This window comes from Lagopus leucura, unplaced genomic scaffold, assembly GCF_019238085.1.
Source record: "Lagopus leucura isolate 7727_CA_CO unplaced genomic scaffold, USGS_WTPT01 Super-Scaffold_100157, whole genome shotgun sequence".
Taxonomy (NCBI): domain Eukaryota; kingdom Metazoa; phylum Chordata; class Aves; order Galliformes; family Phasianidae; genus Lagopus; species Lagopus leucura.
The window spans coordinates 49,000,641-49,017,348 of NW_024962334.1; the positions used below are offsets into that span (position 1 = coordinate 49,000,641).

General features: G+C 52.7%; 1 protein-coding gene across 1 annotated transcript; it reads right to left on the minus strand.

Annotated features, from left to right (window-relative positions):
- Positions 1 to 275: 275 nt before the first annotated feature.
- Positions 276 to 11,743, minus strand: ZBTB47 (zinc finger and BTB domain containing 47). The gene is made up of 5 exons (XM_042888072.1): positions 10,376 to 11,743; positions 6,933 to 7,080; positions 6,156 to 6,271; positions 5,544 to 5,688; positions 276 to 5,287 (listed from the first exon to the last, which is right to left on the minus strand). Exons 1-5 carry the CDS (start codon positions 11,663 to 11,665, stop codon positions 4,932 to 4,934), a joined length of 2,055 nt encoding a protein of 684 aa, XP_042744006.1. The 5' UTR covers positions 11,666 to 11,743; the 3' UTR covers positions 276 to 4,931.
- Positions 11,744 to 16,708: the final 4,965 nt, after the last annotated feature.

Sequence of the window (16,708 nt, forward strand, 5' to 3'; positions counted from 1 at the left end):
TTGTCTCATAGTTGACTCAAATTTTGTGCCCTCAGTGTGACCCTGGAGCTCAGTCCTCACCTCCTCTAGCACCTCAGGGCCATAAGCATCCAGCCTTTCCTCTACCCCCTCATCACCCTTCCCTGAAAGGGTGTTTTTCTATTGGTCCCACAACAGCCTGGCTGTCTCACACAGACACACACCTCCCACCAAACCCAACACAAAGTCCACGTATGTGATGCAAGAGCAGCTGTGAGAGCATGCCACAATAACAAAGAAAGGGGTAGAGCTCCATGTTTTCTTTTATAAAAGACAAATTGTTTATTGATTCAGTCCTTCCACTTGCAACCTCTTTGGTAACAGTCGTAACACTTCTAGACCGGGAGAACGCAGTGGAAAGGCCCAGTTCTGTCCTCTCACCGCTTTCAGGAAGCCCTGAACGTGCCTTGGTGAGAGGCCAAAAGCAGGTTTCAAAGCACGGCCAAGGACCTGGCCTCTATGGACACCCCAGAACAGCCCACCACGGCTCGTCGTGCTCGCGGGCAGCCCAGAGAGCAGCTCCAGCACCTGTGGGCTGATGACAGCTTAGGATGGCGATGCATGCTGGGGTCGTGGTGCCAAGGCTGGCTGTGAGCTGTGCTTGGAAGGCAGCGTTGATGCACCTCTTGGGACTTCCCGGGCATCAGCCAATGGAGCCAACAACAAGGCAAAACTCGCCCCTGGTGGCCTCACAATGACGGGCTGAACCAGCAGGGTTGGCCTCCCCCTCATCACACCATCCCAAAGAGAGTAACTGCTGTACTTGGCGTTAGAGATAAACATATATTGATTACACATGGCCATAAAAAAAAAGTAATAATAATAATAATAATAATAATAATACATTTCCTAGAACGTTACTTAAGACGCTTCTGAAACGCATCCAAGCTTCCCCTCCCCTCCCTGTCTTCCCTTATCTATACAGAATAAAGTGCTTCGTTTAGTTTGTTCACACTAGCAGAGCCACCAATACACTCTTAAGTTGGCATGTTTGGGCAACTGATACTGAATGTCATAAAATAATACAGAGCCAAACACCAGGCATGAGAAACTAGTTCTGAGGCAAGTGCTTGGGGTTTCGTTCGTTTCCTTCAAGTTCCATGCGACTGAGGTTGTTCTTATTTCTGTTTTTTTTTCCTGTTCTTTGAAAAAGTTCTTTCCTTGTAAGTTCAACCCAACTCCGTTGCGGTTGTGTCTCATCAGGCAGGGCTGCGTTTGGGGAAGCTCTCTCTGTCCGTGTGAACCAAGGGCATCTGTCCATCTGTCCTTCCCTCTTGACTTCAGGCAAACCAAGAGTTGAATCAGTGGAGTTGTCTAGCAGCGGATGCTCGTCTCTATTGCACTGTCACAGCCGTTCCCACCATCTGTCAGTCCATCACCTTCCCATCGCGCTTGGGTTATGGCTGTGGTCCGAAGGGCCAGCTGCACCTCATGGACTTTATGAGGCTAACTGGTCTGTGCTACCAGGCTCCTGGGATATATAAAACAAAAACAACCCTCCCTGCCCAGCTCCATCCCTCCCCAGAGTTCAACCAAAGGGAAAATCAAAACCAAACGCCGACAGGTCTGGGGTGCGGGCAGAGCCGTCGGCCGAACGTCGCATTGGGGTGTATTTGTGAGCTGCATAATGGGAATCAAGCCCCTCTCCACCCTCGCAGTCTGTCGAAGAAGGGATGTGAGAGGTTAAGGTGCAAGAGTTAAAAATAAAAAAATAAAATAAAATATAAAAAGCTTGAACACAACGGGCCCGACTCTCCTGTCTCATCCCCCATCTAACCTAAAGGGTGCCAACATGGTCCAACCGGGGTGAAAGCGGGACAAGACTCTGTGAGAGCGACTCATTTGAGAACGTTAACGAACACCAGACATGACAGGACACATCAGGGCCAAACAAGGGTGCAGACAAAAGGGCTCGGAGGCCACGCTGGACTCCTAGGAGCTGCCCAGGCCTTGAAGCGGGGAGGGAACAGCAGGGATCTGGTTCTCCAAAGTGCTGTGTGCATGGTCACATCTCAATGTCTCCAAGTGGCTCTCCGGGCGTCTCTTGAAGGGGACTGGAGGTGGTCGAGCTCAGTCGTGAGGCTTCCCATGGATGTGGCGAGGCCTGGCTGCTGTAGGATGAGGGATGGCAAGCGCTCTGCACCTGCTCATCTCACCTGGACCAAACTTGGCTTTGTTAGTTCCAATAAAGAGCTCTCACCCCATGTCAGCATCCAAGTGGGACAGGTCCTTGCTGGGAGAGGATGAGGACAGGGATAGGGAAAGCCACCTCCACATGAGCGGATAAAGGAGCACGGGCGTGTTGGAGGGGGGATTTATTTGGGGAGAAGTCTACCAGGAAGGCAGGCCAATGGGGTTCATCACAAGAGACCACACAGGCAAGGTGAAGTCTCCTCGTGGTGCAGGCTCCCATCCCATCTCAAGGCCGAGTGCAAGGGGAAAGAAACGTGAGGGAGCCCAAAGGGATAAAGTCTGGGAGGCAGTGGAGGAAGAGACAGCACAGATTGCTCTACCGAGGCCCTCCAGTACCTCCGGGGGTATTACTGATAGCTCCTCCAAAGCAGCCACCTCCCAGGCTGGGTCATGGTCCCTTCAAAAAGTCAACAGCCCCAAGAACTGAGCACTTGTCCCTCACAGGTGGGTGTTTGAGAAAGCTTTGCACCATGCCAGGGTCATGAAGGACGGAAAGTGGCCAAGCTCTTCATACCCATCTGAGAAGGTTAAATACATCGAGGCAGCTAAGCCATCGCATCCTCCCCCTGCTCAAAGGCAGAGGGGAGTGAGGGTGAAGCCCTGCTACTGATCCTGGTACACTGGACCCCAGCCTGTACAGTGACAAGCAAACTGTTGCTACAAAGTGCTAACAACCCATGAGAACAGCAAGCTCTCCAGGGATGTCAGGCATGGGGACACCACTCAGTCATCCAGCAGGGGACACTGGTCACCCAAGCTGTTAGCTCAAACATTATTCTTTCAGAGCAGCCAGCATTCCTCAGACCTGTCTCAATGCACATCCCTGTCCAGCAACGCCCCTGAGCATGATGATGAGCTCTCCTGGCTCTGCACATACACACTCCTAAGCCCAGTTCAGGAGATGTGCACAAGGGCTTTGCTCATTTGGTCCAGGAGACGAAGCACCAAGACTCCTTGCAGGGCCAGGTGTGATTCACCTTCCCCAGCACCCTGATACCTCCCAGACAGGAGCACACAAGAAAGGGCTCCTGCAGCCCACCCAATGTCCTCTCTCACTCCTGACCACCAAGAAACCTCCTCACCGCCTCCTCTGCAACCTGACTGATATCCACATACATCTGCAGAGCTGCCCTGAGCAGCAAGGAATCCCCTACACCCGGGCTGGCACCTCTCTGCCCATGCTGGAGGCTCTGCAGCTCCTGCAGTGCTCCCCAAATGAACCCACAACAGTGACACTGTACCAGAGACCACAGAGTCATGTTCAGAGCAACATGTGACATCCCAAGGCAAAGTGCAGCAGCAGGAGACCCAGATTGGACCCCAGCATTCACCAAGAAGACAACAGCAAAGCCTTAATAGAATTCCAGCTCCTCCCTTACTCAAGACCACAATTCTTCTCTGCTGGCATGAGTAAGCGAAATCAAAGGCCGGCCTCACTTCAGCATCACACAGATCGCTGGGAGAGAAACACACAAACACAGCGTGGCCAAAGACGTATTAACCCACACCATGGGGCACCACCAAGCCAACCACAGCCCTCTCTGGCACATCAGTCCCTTCTGATCCCTGTGAGGGACTGCCGACCCTATGGGGAGGCGAAGCTTGGTAGAGCAAAGTGGGCTTTCCTGACATGGCAAGAAAAAGGCCTTGCCTCCACTCTAATGCCTGGGTTGAGACACAGCAGCTCCCAGCCAACACATGGAGCTCACCCACAGGTCGGGTTTATTTGGATTGTTAAGGCACTATTCTGGGCTGATTCTGCCAAGGACCGGTTGCATCCCACTCCTACATCCTGGTGTCATCCCACTGGTCCTGAGGCCATCCCAGCTCTCCCAAAGCCACTCTGCAAACACCAGAGTTTCTCCAGAAACCCATCTCTCAATGGGATGAGAAGGGCATCCCAAAGACAAAAGGGCAGCAGGCTGCCCATGCCCCCAAAACACAGCACCAGTGTTGTGCTTTTGTCTGTTGAGAGAAAAACCTGCGCTGGGGGAGGAAGACAAGGAGAGGGCTGCTAGCAAGGCCAGATGATGGCTGTCAATGGGGACACCTGCTTTGCTGCATGCCGCCAGGAAGCTAGCACACCTCAACTCTTGGGGAAAGAGCTTGATTGAAAGACCAGCTTTACAGTACAGGGATTCAAGCACCACTAGCTAGATTTCTGCTTATAAACACTGTAGTGCTGGCAGCCCGATGGCACAGCATGGCGTCCCTCTGAGCCCCACCGACCTCTTGACGTGGAGATGAATGCAATGCATAGTGACAGGGCAACCAGGAAGGGCTGGAATAAGCAACTCAGCTGGGGATGGAGCCAGTGGTGCCTGCATCACCTTGCTGGGTCAAATCACTGTCTCTCAGTGGGAAAAATGCCTTGGGAGACGCTTTTCTTCCCAGTTTTCCCTATGATGGGGAGTGCTGGTGGAGGGCTGTCAGGGGGCTCCATGGCCAAGATGAAATAGAGAGTGAAGTCTTTTATCTGCACCCTTACATACAGTCCCCCCCTCCACATCTAAGCCCCTTGGGGACTTCTTCCTGCTCCCACTCCCCACAGGGAAAGGCTTTGTAGGGGAAAACAAAAAAAAAAAAAGAAAAAAGAAAGAAAAATAAACACCAAAACAACCCCAAAACGAGGAGGAGGAGGAATGGGGCAGAGAGGAAGCGAAGCCACGTCTCCCCGGGTGTTTCCAAAGGGCAGAGCAGTCTGTGCAGGGGGAGGGCACCTAGTTGTTGTTTGAATTTATCCTCCCCGCAGGAAACAGGGGAGGCGGGGGTGGTAGATGAGGAGGAGGAGGGAGGGTCTGTGGCAGGGGAGGAAGCAGCGGCAGCGGGGAGACGCCGGGGGGCAGCGGGGCCGGGCTGGCAGCAGGCTGAGGGACCGCTGTGTCCGATGCCAAGGGGTTGCTGACACGGAAGCATTTCTCCTTGTGGGCTTTCAGCATGTTGGAGAAGCGGAAGCGTTGGCCGCAGACGTCGCAGGGGTAGGGCTTCTCGCCCGTGTGGGTCCGGCGGTGCCGCTTCATGTTGGGGCGGCTGGTGAAGCTCTTCCCGCAGATCTCGCAGATGTAGGGCTTCTCACCTGGGTTTTTGGTGGGGAGAAGGTGAGAAGCAGCACTGGATCCTTCCCTCATCCCCACAGAATCTTTGAATCCTTAAGGGCTAGAAAAGACCTCTAAGATCATCAAGTCCAATCCCAACCCAGCCCCACCATGCCCACTAACCATGTCCCTCAGTGCCACATCTCCACGCTTCTTGACATCTCCACGCTTCTTGACAACGATCCCAATCCCCACCCCAACTGTCAACTCCCACCCCAGCAAGCCAGGAGCTCTCACCCGTGTGTGTCTTCATGTGCTCATCAAAGTACTGCTTCATGTTGAAGTCCTTGCCACACCACTGGCACATGAACTGCTTGTGGCCGATGTGGATGCTCATGTGGGAGCGCAGCTGGTACTTGTACTGGAAGCGCTCGTTGCAGTTCTGCAGTGGGGTGGATGAGTGGTTGTTAAGCACAGGAAACACCCCAACATCCCAGCCCACCCTCACCTCATGTGGGAAAAGGACAAAATTGCTTTTTCCCTGAAATAATGCAAATAAGTGACTTTTGGGGTTGCGGAGAAAGACTGTGGATGTCCCATCCCTGGAGGTGCCCAAGGCCAGGTTGGACAGGGCCCTGGGCCGCTTAAGCTGGTGGGGGGCACCCAGCCCATAGAAGGTGGTTGGAACTGGATGATCATTAAAGTCCCCTCCAATCCAAGACAGACTGAGAGCCTCAGTCTAACTCTAGGGTAGGTGAGGCCTTCAGGCAGGAACACAGAGCATGGGAAAGGGAGGGAACACCCAAACAGCACAAAGGACTGTGAACTGGACTACACTTCCCCAGCTCTTTTGCCCCCATCTGTGAGAAAGCGGGGCATGGGGAATGTGGGGAGCAGGAGAGACCTCACCTCACACTTGAAAGGCTTCTCCCCGGAGTGCTGCAGCGAATGGACCTTGAGGGACATGCTGCGCTTGAAGGACTTCCCGCAGGTCTCGCAGGTGAAGGGCATGTCCTTGGTGTGAGCTGCAGCACAGATGAGCAGTGTCACACACCCTCCCCATGCACTGGCCTCTGGTGGTCCCAAAACTGACACCCAAACTTGGCCAACCCAAAGACATCATCCCAAGAAGACGTGTGGTAGCACCGTGCCACCAATGAACCTGGGGCTCACAACTGACCTTTATGCAACCCAGCACAAGATGCTATCTGCCAAAAAAACCACCCTTTTTTGCTCTTTTTTAGTGCCTCTGAGCACAGAGATGTGGCTGCTGTCGCCGTCTGTGATTTGCTTTTCAAAGCACAGTGCCGGCACAGGCTCATCCTCTTTTTACACGGGAAGGATGGTTACACTTCAAACCTTCCTTTGATCACTTCTGATGTCTTTTCATTTTTTCTGGTTACATAAAATAAATGAGATTTCCTGGTGCCACACCTGCTCAGCAGCAGAGAACTGCTCCAAAAGCAGCGATACAGAGCAGAACTACGCTCAGCATTCAGCACTCAGCACAGCAGGACAAAAAAAAAGCCAAATTTCTACGCTTTTGCTCTGCCATTAAAGAGCTAGCCCAGCCCTAAACTCCCAACATAGCAGCAATAGAAAAATGCCTTTCATCATCAAAAAGCCCACATCAGCACCCCCTAATGAAGATCCCCCCCAGTGAGACCCGGCGCCCCCCGCACTCACCAACCATGTGTTTGCGCACGTGGGCCATGGTGTAGAACTTCTTCTCGCAGATCTCGCAGGAGAACTTCTTCTCAGCGTAGCCGTGGACGATCTTGTTGTGCTCATGGAGCGACCAGAGCTTCTTGAAGCCCTTCCCACACGTCACACACTGCAACGAGAGAGGGGCTGGGCAGGGAGGCAGGGGAACGTACCGAGGCATTGCCGGTATTTGGGTTTTGCTTTGGCTGTTGAAAGACAGCATCATCACAAAACCTGAAGCTGACAGAACGACAAGCAAGGTTTCCGCAGACCTTGCGGCTTCAAAAGCTCCAAAACCCCATTTTCTGCTCGTTGGCTGGGCTGATGTGGATCCTTCCTTCCAAGGAAGGACACATCCCTCTGGCAATGGATCTAGGAGACTTGCAAAACCTATGGCTCATGCACCAGGGTCTTATTCCCAGCTGGGGATTTCGTGCTTGCACACAATAAAGACATTACATCTGAAAAATCCAACCCTGCTGTATTAGCATTAGAAAGCTGCAAGGGATACAGGGAAAAAGGAGAGGCACCAAGCTAGGGCAGCACGACTTTTGTCTTCAGCAGGTATCCCGGCACTAAATGAGCTCTCTGAAATTTGGTATTCATCCCCAAAACTCTACTAGTATCTACGGATTTTGAAAACGCCCATGAATCTCCCGAAATCTATTAACATCCATTAATTCAGAAAACGGCCATTAACGGAGCAAAGCAGACCCCAAACGGGCTCATTTGCACAGCAGAATGACAGGATGTGACAACGTTAATCACTAGCAAAGTCTCCTCCTGGGAATCACAATACAGGTTTGCTGCTGCTCCATCAAGCTCAATGCTTGTCAAGGAAGCTGCCAGGAGAAGCTGCAACCTGTGCCTCCATGGATGGCTTTTCACCTCTGGCATGGGCTGCCGTTGGCTTTTTATCACATGCCCACTTTTATCACATGCTCAGCTTCTGCACAGGCTCAAAACCCTTTCTGAATTCCAACAGAGAGAGGTGAACCCAAACCAGTGGTGCATGAGATCAGCCTGGGGCTTGGGGAAACAAAAAGCATTGCACAGCCCTTGCTCTGCTGGAGCAGCCTTCATCTCCCCATGTACTCTTGTCCAACTCCTCTTGTCCAATGGGGCTCAGAACATCTCTTCTCCTTGTGAGTAATAAGTGATGCCTAGGAAGCATCTGGCAACAGCACAGCCAAGCAGTATCAGCAAACCCATGGGGGATTTCATAGGGGGTGCAGACAGATTTGCCTCAACCTTCTCCACCCATCCAGGGGAGGAGATGCTCCTTCCAATTCTGCACTGAATGAGGCTGCAGTACCACGGAAAACATACTATTATGTCATGTCATTTATGGTTAGGTGCCTGGAAGGCAAAATGAGGGTCACAGCGGCACTCCCAGCACTCGATTTCTTCATCCTGGCAGGCTTGAACTTCAGCACGAGCAGTTTTACTGGTTCTAAGTAAATATTTCTATAGATCAGAGCAGTTTCATCTCTGCTTTAAGAGATGTTTCGGGACCAACTTCCGTATTCTCCACTTAAAATGAAAAAGGCTGCAGGGGAATATTAAAATTAAAGACGGAGGAAGGAGATGTAGGAAAGTCCTCATCTGGGACCACGCAGCCCCAAGGGCAGAGCCCTGTGCCCTCAGGCAAAGGACGAGGCAGGTCATCAGATAAATTCTGGCAGGTGAAGAGGAAAATCACACTGGAGAGGGTCAAGAGAGATTCTGAGAACAACGTGATAAAGCAAAGGGTGAATCCTTATTGAGGCAGCAGGGCAGGAAAGCGGTGATGGGGTCACGGGTGTCAATGGGAAGCGTTCACAGGGAGCGAAGCTGCAGAGAGGGATTGAGAGCCCTCAGGGTGAGATCCGGGGACAAATCAGTAATAGATTTTAGGTGGCACAAATAGGGTAAAAGGAACGGTCCTTCCATGGATGTGTTTAAAAACTGTCCAACACAGAGACCAAAAAAAAAATCTCCTTTTCCAACCAGGCCTAATTCCACGCTACACTGATAAAGTTACTCAATATTGTCAGGCTAAATAGAGTGAATTTGGCTGCTATTTATAAAATGCAAAAAAGCCTGAGTAAGTGAGAGGTAATGAGCCAAGCCTTCCGCAGAGGGAGGTCACCACAGGGGCAGCCGTGGCTCACCCTGTTCCAAAATGACCCAGAAAAGGGATTAAAAAGGGAGGAGGGAAAAAAAGCAAAGAGGTGACAGCACTCGCTGATAGCCCCACGTCCACCAGGAAAGCAGCAGAAAGGCGTGAAGAAACGCCCTGGGAAAATCTTTCAGTTGCTTTATGATGAGCTCTGAACCAGGCACCAGCGTGTGAGAGGCGCTGGGCATGGATTCAGCGGTCCTGGTTCAGTGCATGCAAAGGCATCCCAAAAAAGCAGGCATCAGAACTGTGTGTTTTTCAGAAGGAAAAACACTCCAAAGGGCTTTGGCACCTATTTTATTCGAGATGCAAGCACTGCAGGGCTGCAGTGGCACCCTGGTTGCGTTCCTTTCACCAAGGAGGGGTGCAAAATCCCTTAGAATCCCACCGTTTGATGGAAGGATCATTTGGTGCGAAGCTCTCTAGCAGATTTTGTTCTTTTCTTAACAGCAGCACAACTGTTCAGAGGGAATTAGAAGTTTGCAGGAATGTGCAGTTTTGTGCTCAGCAGGGATGCCTGCCTATCACCCCAAAACTGCACCGATCTAATGGAGGAGATTTGCACGTGCAGACAAGGATCCCATCAGTGCTAGGCGAAGGACAAACAGTCCCTGAGCCTTGCATGGATGTCAAGTGAGTTTGGAAATTCGCTAAATACGTGAGCTAAAGAGCACAAAAGGCAGATTAAAACCACTTACTTATGTCAGCAATTCTTCAAATCAAGCTAAATTGGGTTAAGCCTGGGTGGAACCGGCTGGAGTGCGTCTCCATTAGAGGCTTGCAATGTTTTATCCAGATTAACAGAACAAACGCAAAGAAAAACTACTCCCCTCAAACCACTCTGCATTTCTACCTGGCTGGCCAAGGGGAAGACACTGTTTGTCAGCACTAATCCTCTGGTCCCATGCCACCGTGGGAACCCTCTAAGCTCAAAGACAAGTCACAGGAGAAGCAAGGTTCCCTCCAGTCCACCACGTCCACCCACAACATCAAAAGTGTTATCTGCACACAAGACCATGCTATGGTTTGACTGGATGGGATGCTCTCCCCGTTGGGATGTCTTGTCATGGTGGGACATCCTCCTCCTTGGTGGGACGAACCACCTCAGTAGGATGTCCCATCACAGCAGGATCTCCCTCCCCAGCAGGCTGTCCAATCACAGTGAGATGTCCCCCCCCTTGGTGGGATCCCGTCCCCAGCAGGATGCCCCATCATGGTGGGACGCCCCTTCCCTTGGGGGGTGTCGCTGGGCTGTTGGGCTCACCTGGATGTTCTTCTCGCAGTCGGTCTGATGGTGCAGCAGCAGCTCACTCTCCAGCAGGAAGCGTTTGCCACACTTGTCACAGATCTGCATGCGGCTGTGCGTGACGTTCATGTGCTTCTCCAGGTACCAGCGGTTGTTGAAGACCCGGGGACACTTCTTGCACGGGTAGTGCTGCTTCTCCTCCAGTTTCACCTTCTGGCCCAGCCCGTCTTGCTCTTTCTTCCTCTTCCGCCCTCGTTGCCCTTCCTCTTCTTCCTCTTCCTCCTCTTCTGTCTTGGCCATCTCCTGGGACCGGGTGGCCATGGCAGATTTGGTGGCTTTGGACGCTCGGCTTCCTCTGCGGGTCTGCCCACTCTTTTCCCTTTTCACCTCTGATGCGTCTTCATCCTCCTCCTCCTCCTCCTCCTCTTCTGTTGTCTCCTCCAGGTCTTCCTCCTCACTGTGCTCCTCCTCTTCCTCCTCACCCACCTCTGCATCCTCCTCTTCCTCCTCCTCCTCATCCCCTTCCTCGTTCTCCTCCTCCCCATCCTCCTCTGTGTCACGTCCATCTCCATCGGGCCGCCCCATCACAGCCGCCTCGCTGGCGGCCGCCTTCCCCTCCATGCCCTTCGAGACATTGAGCGTCTGGTTGTTGAGGTTCACCTCCACGATGATCTGCTCCCGGTTGTAGGAGCTCTGGCTGTCCAAGTCCTCCTCGGATTCCTCGCCCTCCACCTTGCAGACAGCACCCGGACCTCCATCCTTCTCCTCCTTGTAGTACTGCTTGGCTTGTCCTGGTGGCAGCGGCCCACCACCCGCCCCATCCTCCACCCGCACCGAGTAGGGGTCAGTGCCCTCCCGGGCGTAGATTTTGGGGTGAGGGGTGTCCACCTCCTGCTTGATCTCACAGTAATACGGAGGAGGGCCAGCACAGCCCTCGGCGGGCAGGGCCATGTCTGTAGCCAGGCTGAGCGAGCGCGTGTCCAGCAGGTCCTGGCAGGAGGACGCGATGTTGTTCATCTGCAGCACGGCGGCCGCGTTCAGCACGTCCTGCACATTGCAGGAGTTGACGAGGAGCTTGGAGGTGTAGATGAAGTTGAGGATCTGCTGGAGGCCCTGAGAAGTGAGGGCCTCCAGGGAGAGCTCCACGCGTTGCAGCTGCTTGTTTTGGGTGAAGAGGGAGTGGAAGAACTGGCTGTAGGCTGCCAGGACCCCCTTGTGCGCCGGGAAGATGCTCTTGTGCTGCACCAGCACGATGTCCACGTCGCACAGGTCCGGCTGAAAGAGGCGCTGCTCGTTCAGTCTGTCCATCAAACACGTGAAGTGGAGGGCTACATCCTCCACCAGGGAGTACTCGGCTGAAGGGTAGTCAGTTGTCTTTTCGACTATCAGCTGTGGGCAGGAAGGAAATAAAACTGTTCAAAAAGGCTTTTTCCCCAGGAAAAAACCCACCCAGCCATGTCACCCATCCCTGTCCATCTGTCCTGGGTCAGAGATGACAACCAAGAGGCTCCACCTCCAGACTAAGCTTGGGAATGCCAACCAAGAAGCTTCATCTTGGGGACACCAGCCAAGAGGCTCTACCACCAGACCCAGCCTGGAAAGGTCAACCAAAATCCTCCGCCACCAGATTATGCTTGGGGACACCAACAAAAGAGGCTCTACCACCAGGCCCAGCTTGGGGATGCCAACCAAAATGCTCGACCATCAAATTAAGCTTGGGGACACCAACCAAAGAGCTTCACTACTATGCTCAGCTTGGAGATGCCAACCAAAAGATTCAATCAAGAAGGAGAAAATTTGCTGTGAGAACAGGCTGAAGAGCCACAAGCACTTGTCAACAGCTCCTCAGTGCAGGTGGGAAGCACCGTGGCCACCCCATAGCCTGGTGGAGGCCAAAGCCTCAACACTCACGGACAGAAGACGTCATGCAGGACAGGGGCACTTTAATACATCCTCAGCCTCCTGAATCAGATGGGGTGGGAGCTATGGTGGGGATATTCACCAGTTCTAGGCAATGGATGAGATGCCTTCCACCGAGCAAGGAAGCAATTAGGATTTTAAACTTCCCCATTCCTACAACACAATTACATAAAATCCCACGACACTTGGGTTACGCTCACAGACAGCAGCCCCTGGGCCGTATCTCCCACTTCTCTTCCTCCCTTGAGGCCAAGGACCCACAGGTGAATCCATGGGCACTTCCCATCACCCTACGCCGAGCAAATCCCCAGCTGAGCACACGAGCACGTTAAGCACACGGCCCTTAAAAGCAAGCACTGAACTGCTCCACGTGCGCTGACTCACGTTGCCATTATTCACCAGGACGATTTATGCCCCCCCTTCCCCTCTTTTTTTTCTTCTTTTTTTAAATTAAACTTTCATCTTCTAGTTGCCTCGGGAAAGGCAGCACCCAGAACAATCCAAGCCTGGAAATGCTGTGAGAGCTGGGGCTGCTGCCCAGTGATTTAACTCTACCTGCACGTGCTTTTGCAGGGCACAGACCCCACGACCCTCACCCACCGTCCTATGGAGACCCAAACTTTCCTTCCCCTTGTTTTCCATGCTGAGCACCCAAGACAAGAGGCACGGATGGATACGGCCCTGTGAATGCTCTCTGTCCTGCTATGGGCTGTGAGAGGGGCTGGGGCGCAGTGCAGTGATAGGGGGGCAGTGCTTCATCCTGCACCCTCTGTACCAGAAGACTTTCCCAGCTGATACTTTTTCTGGGACAAACAACAGTTCTTGATCAACTGAATGATTCCAGCAGGACACATTCTGTCTTTTTTTCTTTTTTTTTTTTTGTAAGCCAAAGGCAAAAACATACCAGAAAAATGCTTAAATAACAAAAAAGGGTGTTTTCTTCTTTGTTTTCTCAACAAACAAACAAAACCCCTCCTCCACCCTGCTAAAATTTTTCATTTTCCTCTGAATTTCTGCTCTGCAGCCATCCATCTCGGCAACTCAGCAACCCTGGCACAGGGCAGTCCCAGCAAACACTTATGTCCTTGAGAAAAGGAGGAAAATGCAGCTCTGCTCCCAGCTCTGCAGCAGGGCAAGGAAGTGGGGAAGGTATATATGATGGATATTTTTGTTATAAAATGCTGCATCCCAGCTGGTGCATCTATCCATCCATCTACCAACCAATGAAACACCCATCCATCCACCAACCAACCAAACATCCAGCCAGCCACCCATCTGTTCATCTACCCACTCGCACATTCATGCCCCCATCCATGCTTCCATCCATCCACTCATCCTCCCATCCATGCCCCCATCCATCCATCCACTCATCCCTCCATCCATGCCCCCATCTATCCATCCACTCATCCTCCCATCCATGCCCCCATCTATCCATCCACTCATTCCTCCATCCATGCCCCCATGCAGCTATCCATCCATCCATCCACTCATCCCTTCATCCATGCCCCCATGCATCCATCCATCCATCCACCCATCCCTCCACCCACACCCCCATCCACCCACCCACCCATTCATCCCCCCATCCGTGCTCCCACCCCTCCATCCACCCATCACCCCTCCATCCACCTGCCGACCCACCCGTCCATCCATCTGTCCCCTCTGCTCTCTAACCCTTGTGACTGCCAAGGACACGTCGACGGAAGGAATTTGGATGGCTCGGCTCCTCCAAGCGAATTGAAAAAATGATGATATAATGAAAATCACTGTGAACGTTGAAGAAACAGCAAGCTTTCAACCGAGCAGTCTGCTGCTTGCCAGGGACTCTCCCGCCTTGATTGCACTCCAAAAAAAGCCCTACATTTGGGTTTTGCCTTTAGCATTTGCAACACAGGGTGCACCTCGCTTTGCTCCCGATACAGGATGCCATGAATCCACAAGGTGTGCAGTGGAAAAACGGGTGCAACACCGGGGAAATGGGGTCCTCTGAGCAGCATCGCCTCAGCTGCAGCCCAGTCTGAAAAACAAACGTTGGCTTTTTGCTCCAGATTGAGGCATTTTTGGCAAAAAGGGGCTGACCCCTCACCCAGCGCCGGGTCCTGCCAGGCAGCTCTAATCAGTCCCAGCAGCGGCGAGGACAATGCGTGTCTTGGCCGCGTCCCGCCAGTGACTTCAGCCTGGACTTGTCAGCAGGAGGGTTTGCTTTTTATTGCTATCAGATGCTTTCGTGCTCTTGCCCGGAACTGGCGTCCCAGCCAAGCCCTGAGTCGCATCAGAGAGGCACCCATGGGGGTCACATCCCCGCCTCACCCCCAAATAACCCCCCCCCAGGGCTGCATCAGCACAGGGGATCGATCCCACAACCCCTTCATTGTGCTAATCATGCATATATACACATAGTTTAACTGAAAAAACAAATCATATTTTTGCTCTTTTCTGCCATCACGGCTTTGGCTTGCTGGCAGCTCACGTTGCTTTGGTTTAGTTTTGCAAGAGGCCCAGCCTGGTGGGAACAAGTCTCATTTTGCGTCCCCATCTCCATCTCCACCCCCACCTTCATTCCCAACCCCACCTCCATCTACAACCTTAACTCCAATCCAATCTCCAATCTCAATCTCAAACCCAATCCCATTGCCAACCCCAATCCTGACCCCATCTCCAATCTCCATCTCCAGTTTCCAGCCCCATCTCCACCCCTGTCCCTGTCTCCAATCTCCATCCCGTCCCCATCTCCAATCCTTGTCCCCACCTCCAACTCCGACCCCAACCCTGTCTCCATCCCTGTCCCCATCTCCAAAAACCCCATCCCTATCTCCAATCCCTATCTCCAATCTCCATCACTGACCCCAACCCCATCCCCATCCCAAACTGGGGATCCCACCGGGTGCCCCCATTCCACTGCACACTCACACCTTCTCCTTTTCCCAAAACTCTCCCAACCAACCAAAGCAGTCACCGAACCTCTGCCTTCCCCAGCACTGAGCAGAGCCCCATAGGGATTATTCGAAAGCGGCGGGGCCGTGCTCTCCCCACCCTGCTGGGCCAGCCGGCGCCTGCAGCCAGCCCCCCCCCCCCCCCCCCCACGCCGACGCTTCCCTCCAGCTCTATTTTAAGAGCATTTCCAACCAGTGCTGCCAAAGCCCCGTCCCGAAACAGCCCATGGGGAGGATGCTGGGGGCATGCGGGGCCCGCAGTGCTCACACGTTTTTTTTATTGCTCCTATTTTTTCGTGCACAAGCCCCTGTTTCCTTCCTTTCCCTTCAAAGCAACCTCACTGCTACCCTCAGCCAGAGCACAGCAGCAGGATGTGGGCAGAGATAAGGGCCATGCGGGAAGCGCGGGTGATGCTCACTGGACCGCAGGGAGCCGCAACCGGGCCAGGGAAGCAGCAGTGCTATGTAAACACACCCTGCCTTGAACGGAGCTCTGCTTTGGGAATTCCCTTCCAATTTTTCACGTCCCCCAAAATCCCCCAAAACTCAGTTCTCCTGTGCAATCATCCCTACAGGCATTCAAGGCCAGGCTGGATGTGGCTCTGGGCAGCCTGGGCTGCTGGTTGGTGACCCTGCACACAGCAGGGGGTTGGAACCAGATGAGCATTGTGCTCCTTTGCAACCCAGCTATTCCATGATTCTATGAATCTACTTTTTGGTAGCATTTTGCAGCTGCTGAAGCACTGACCTTCAATATTAAACTGCACTAAGGAAAAGCGCTCTGATAAGTAGCTCAGGATGTTGCCTGTATCTTGCTTGTCAAAAATAATTAAGACCTACCTGTGATTTGGACAATGCTGTCTTTTGAGGAGGAAGTGCTTTGCTGAACCCCTGTTTGATGCCACACTTCTGCTAAAGAAAGGAACGGCACTAAAACCTATTGTAGTAGAATCTGCATGACACAAAACTGCATCACTGAGATGATGCTAACCCCTGTGCTGGCACTGTGGGGTTCCATCCCTACAATCTGCCCTCAGGTTCCTATTCCTATCACTTGCCCTGTGCCCGTGGATGAGATTGGCATCCTCCCTTCTCTGGCTTTGAGAGCAGATAATGCTAAAAACAGTGCAAAGCTCATGGGAATGAAGCCACCCCATGACCTGCAGCACTGCTGAGCAGCTAAAAAAAAAAAAAAACACAAGAAATGCCACCAAAAAAACTCAGGACACATCCCCAAAAGCCATAAAACCACCCAAACTCCAGGACTGTCACCAAAAAAAACCATCACCGGGAACCCAAGAAACCACTGGGTTTTGGATCGTGGCTATGCACAGAAGCCCTGTGTTGGAGGAAGGCTCTCCCCACCGTGCCCTTCTCTATCTCCTCCCTTCACCAGCACTCTGGTACAGCTCCCATGCATTGCATTCACACAACTTTCTGGAAAAACCCAAGGGCAGAAGGCTGCCAGAGCATCCCTGCTGCATCCCTCCCACTGCAGGGC

What these genes read in the sequence shown, in the direction of transcription:
- ZBTB47 (XM_042888072.1), bottom strand. Translation starts at nt 11,665, where the DNA reads ATGGACAGACTGAACGAGCAGCGCCTCTTTCAGCCGGACCTGTGCGAC. An exon ending in ACTGCGAGAAGAACATCCAG is followed by an intron (nt 7,081 to 10,375) that starts GTGAGCCCAACA and finishes CTCTCGTTGCAG; the next exon opens with TGTGTGACGTGTGGGAAGGG. An exon ending in CGTGCGCAAACACATGGTTG is followed by an intron (nt 6,272 to 6,932) that starts GTGAGTGCGGGG and finishes TCTGTGCTGCAG; the next exon opens with CTCACACCAAGGACATGCCC.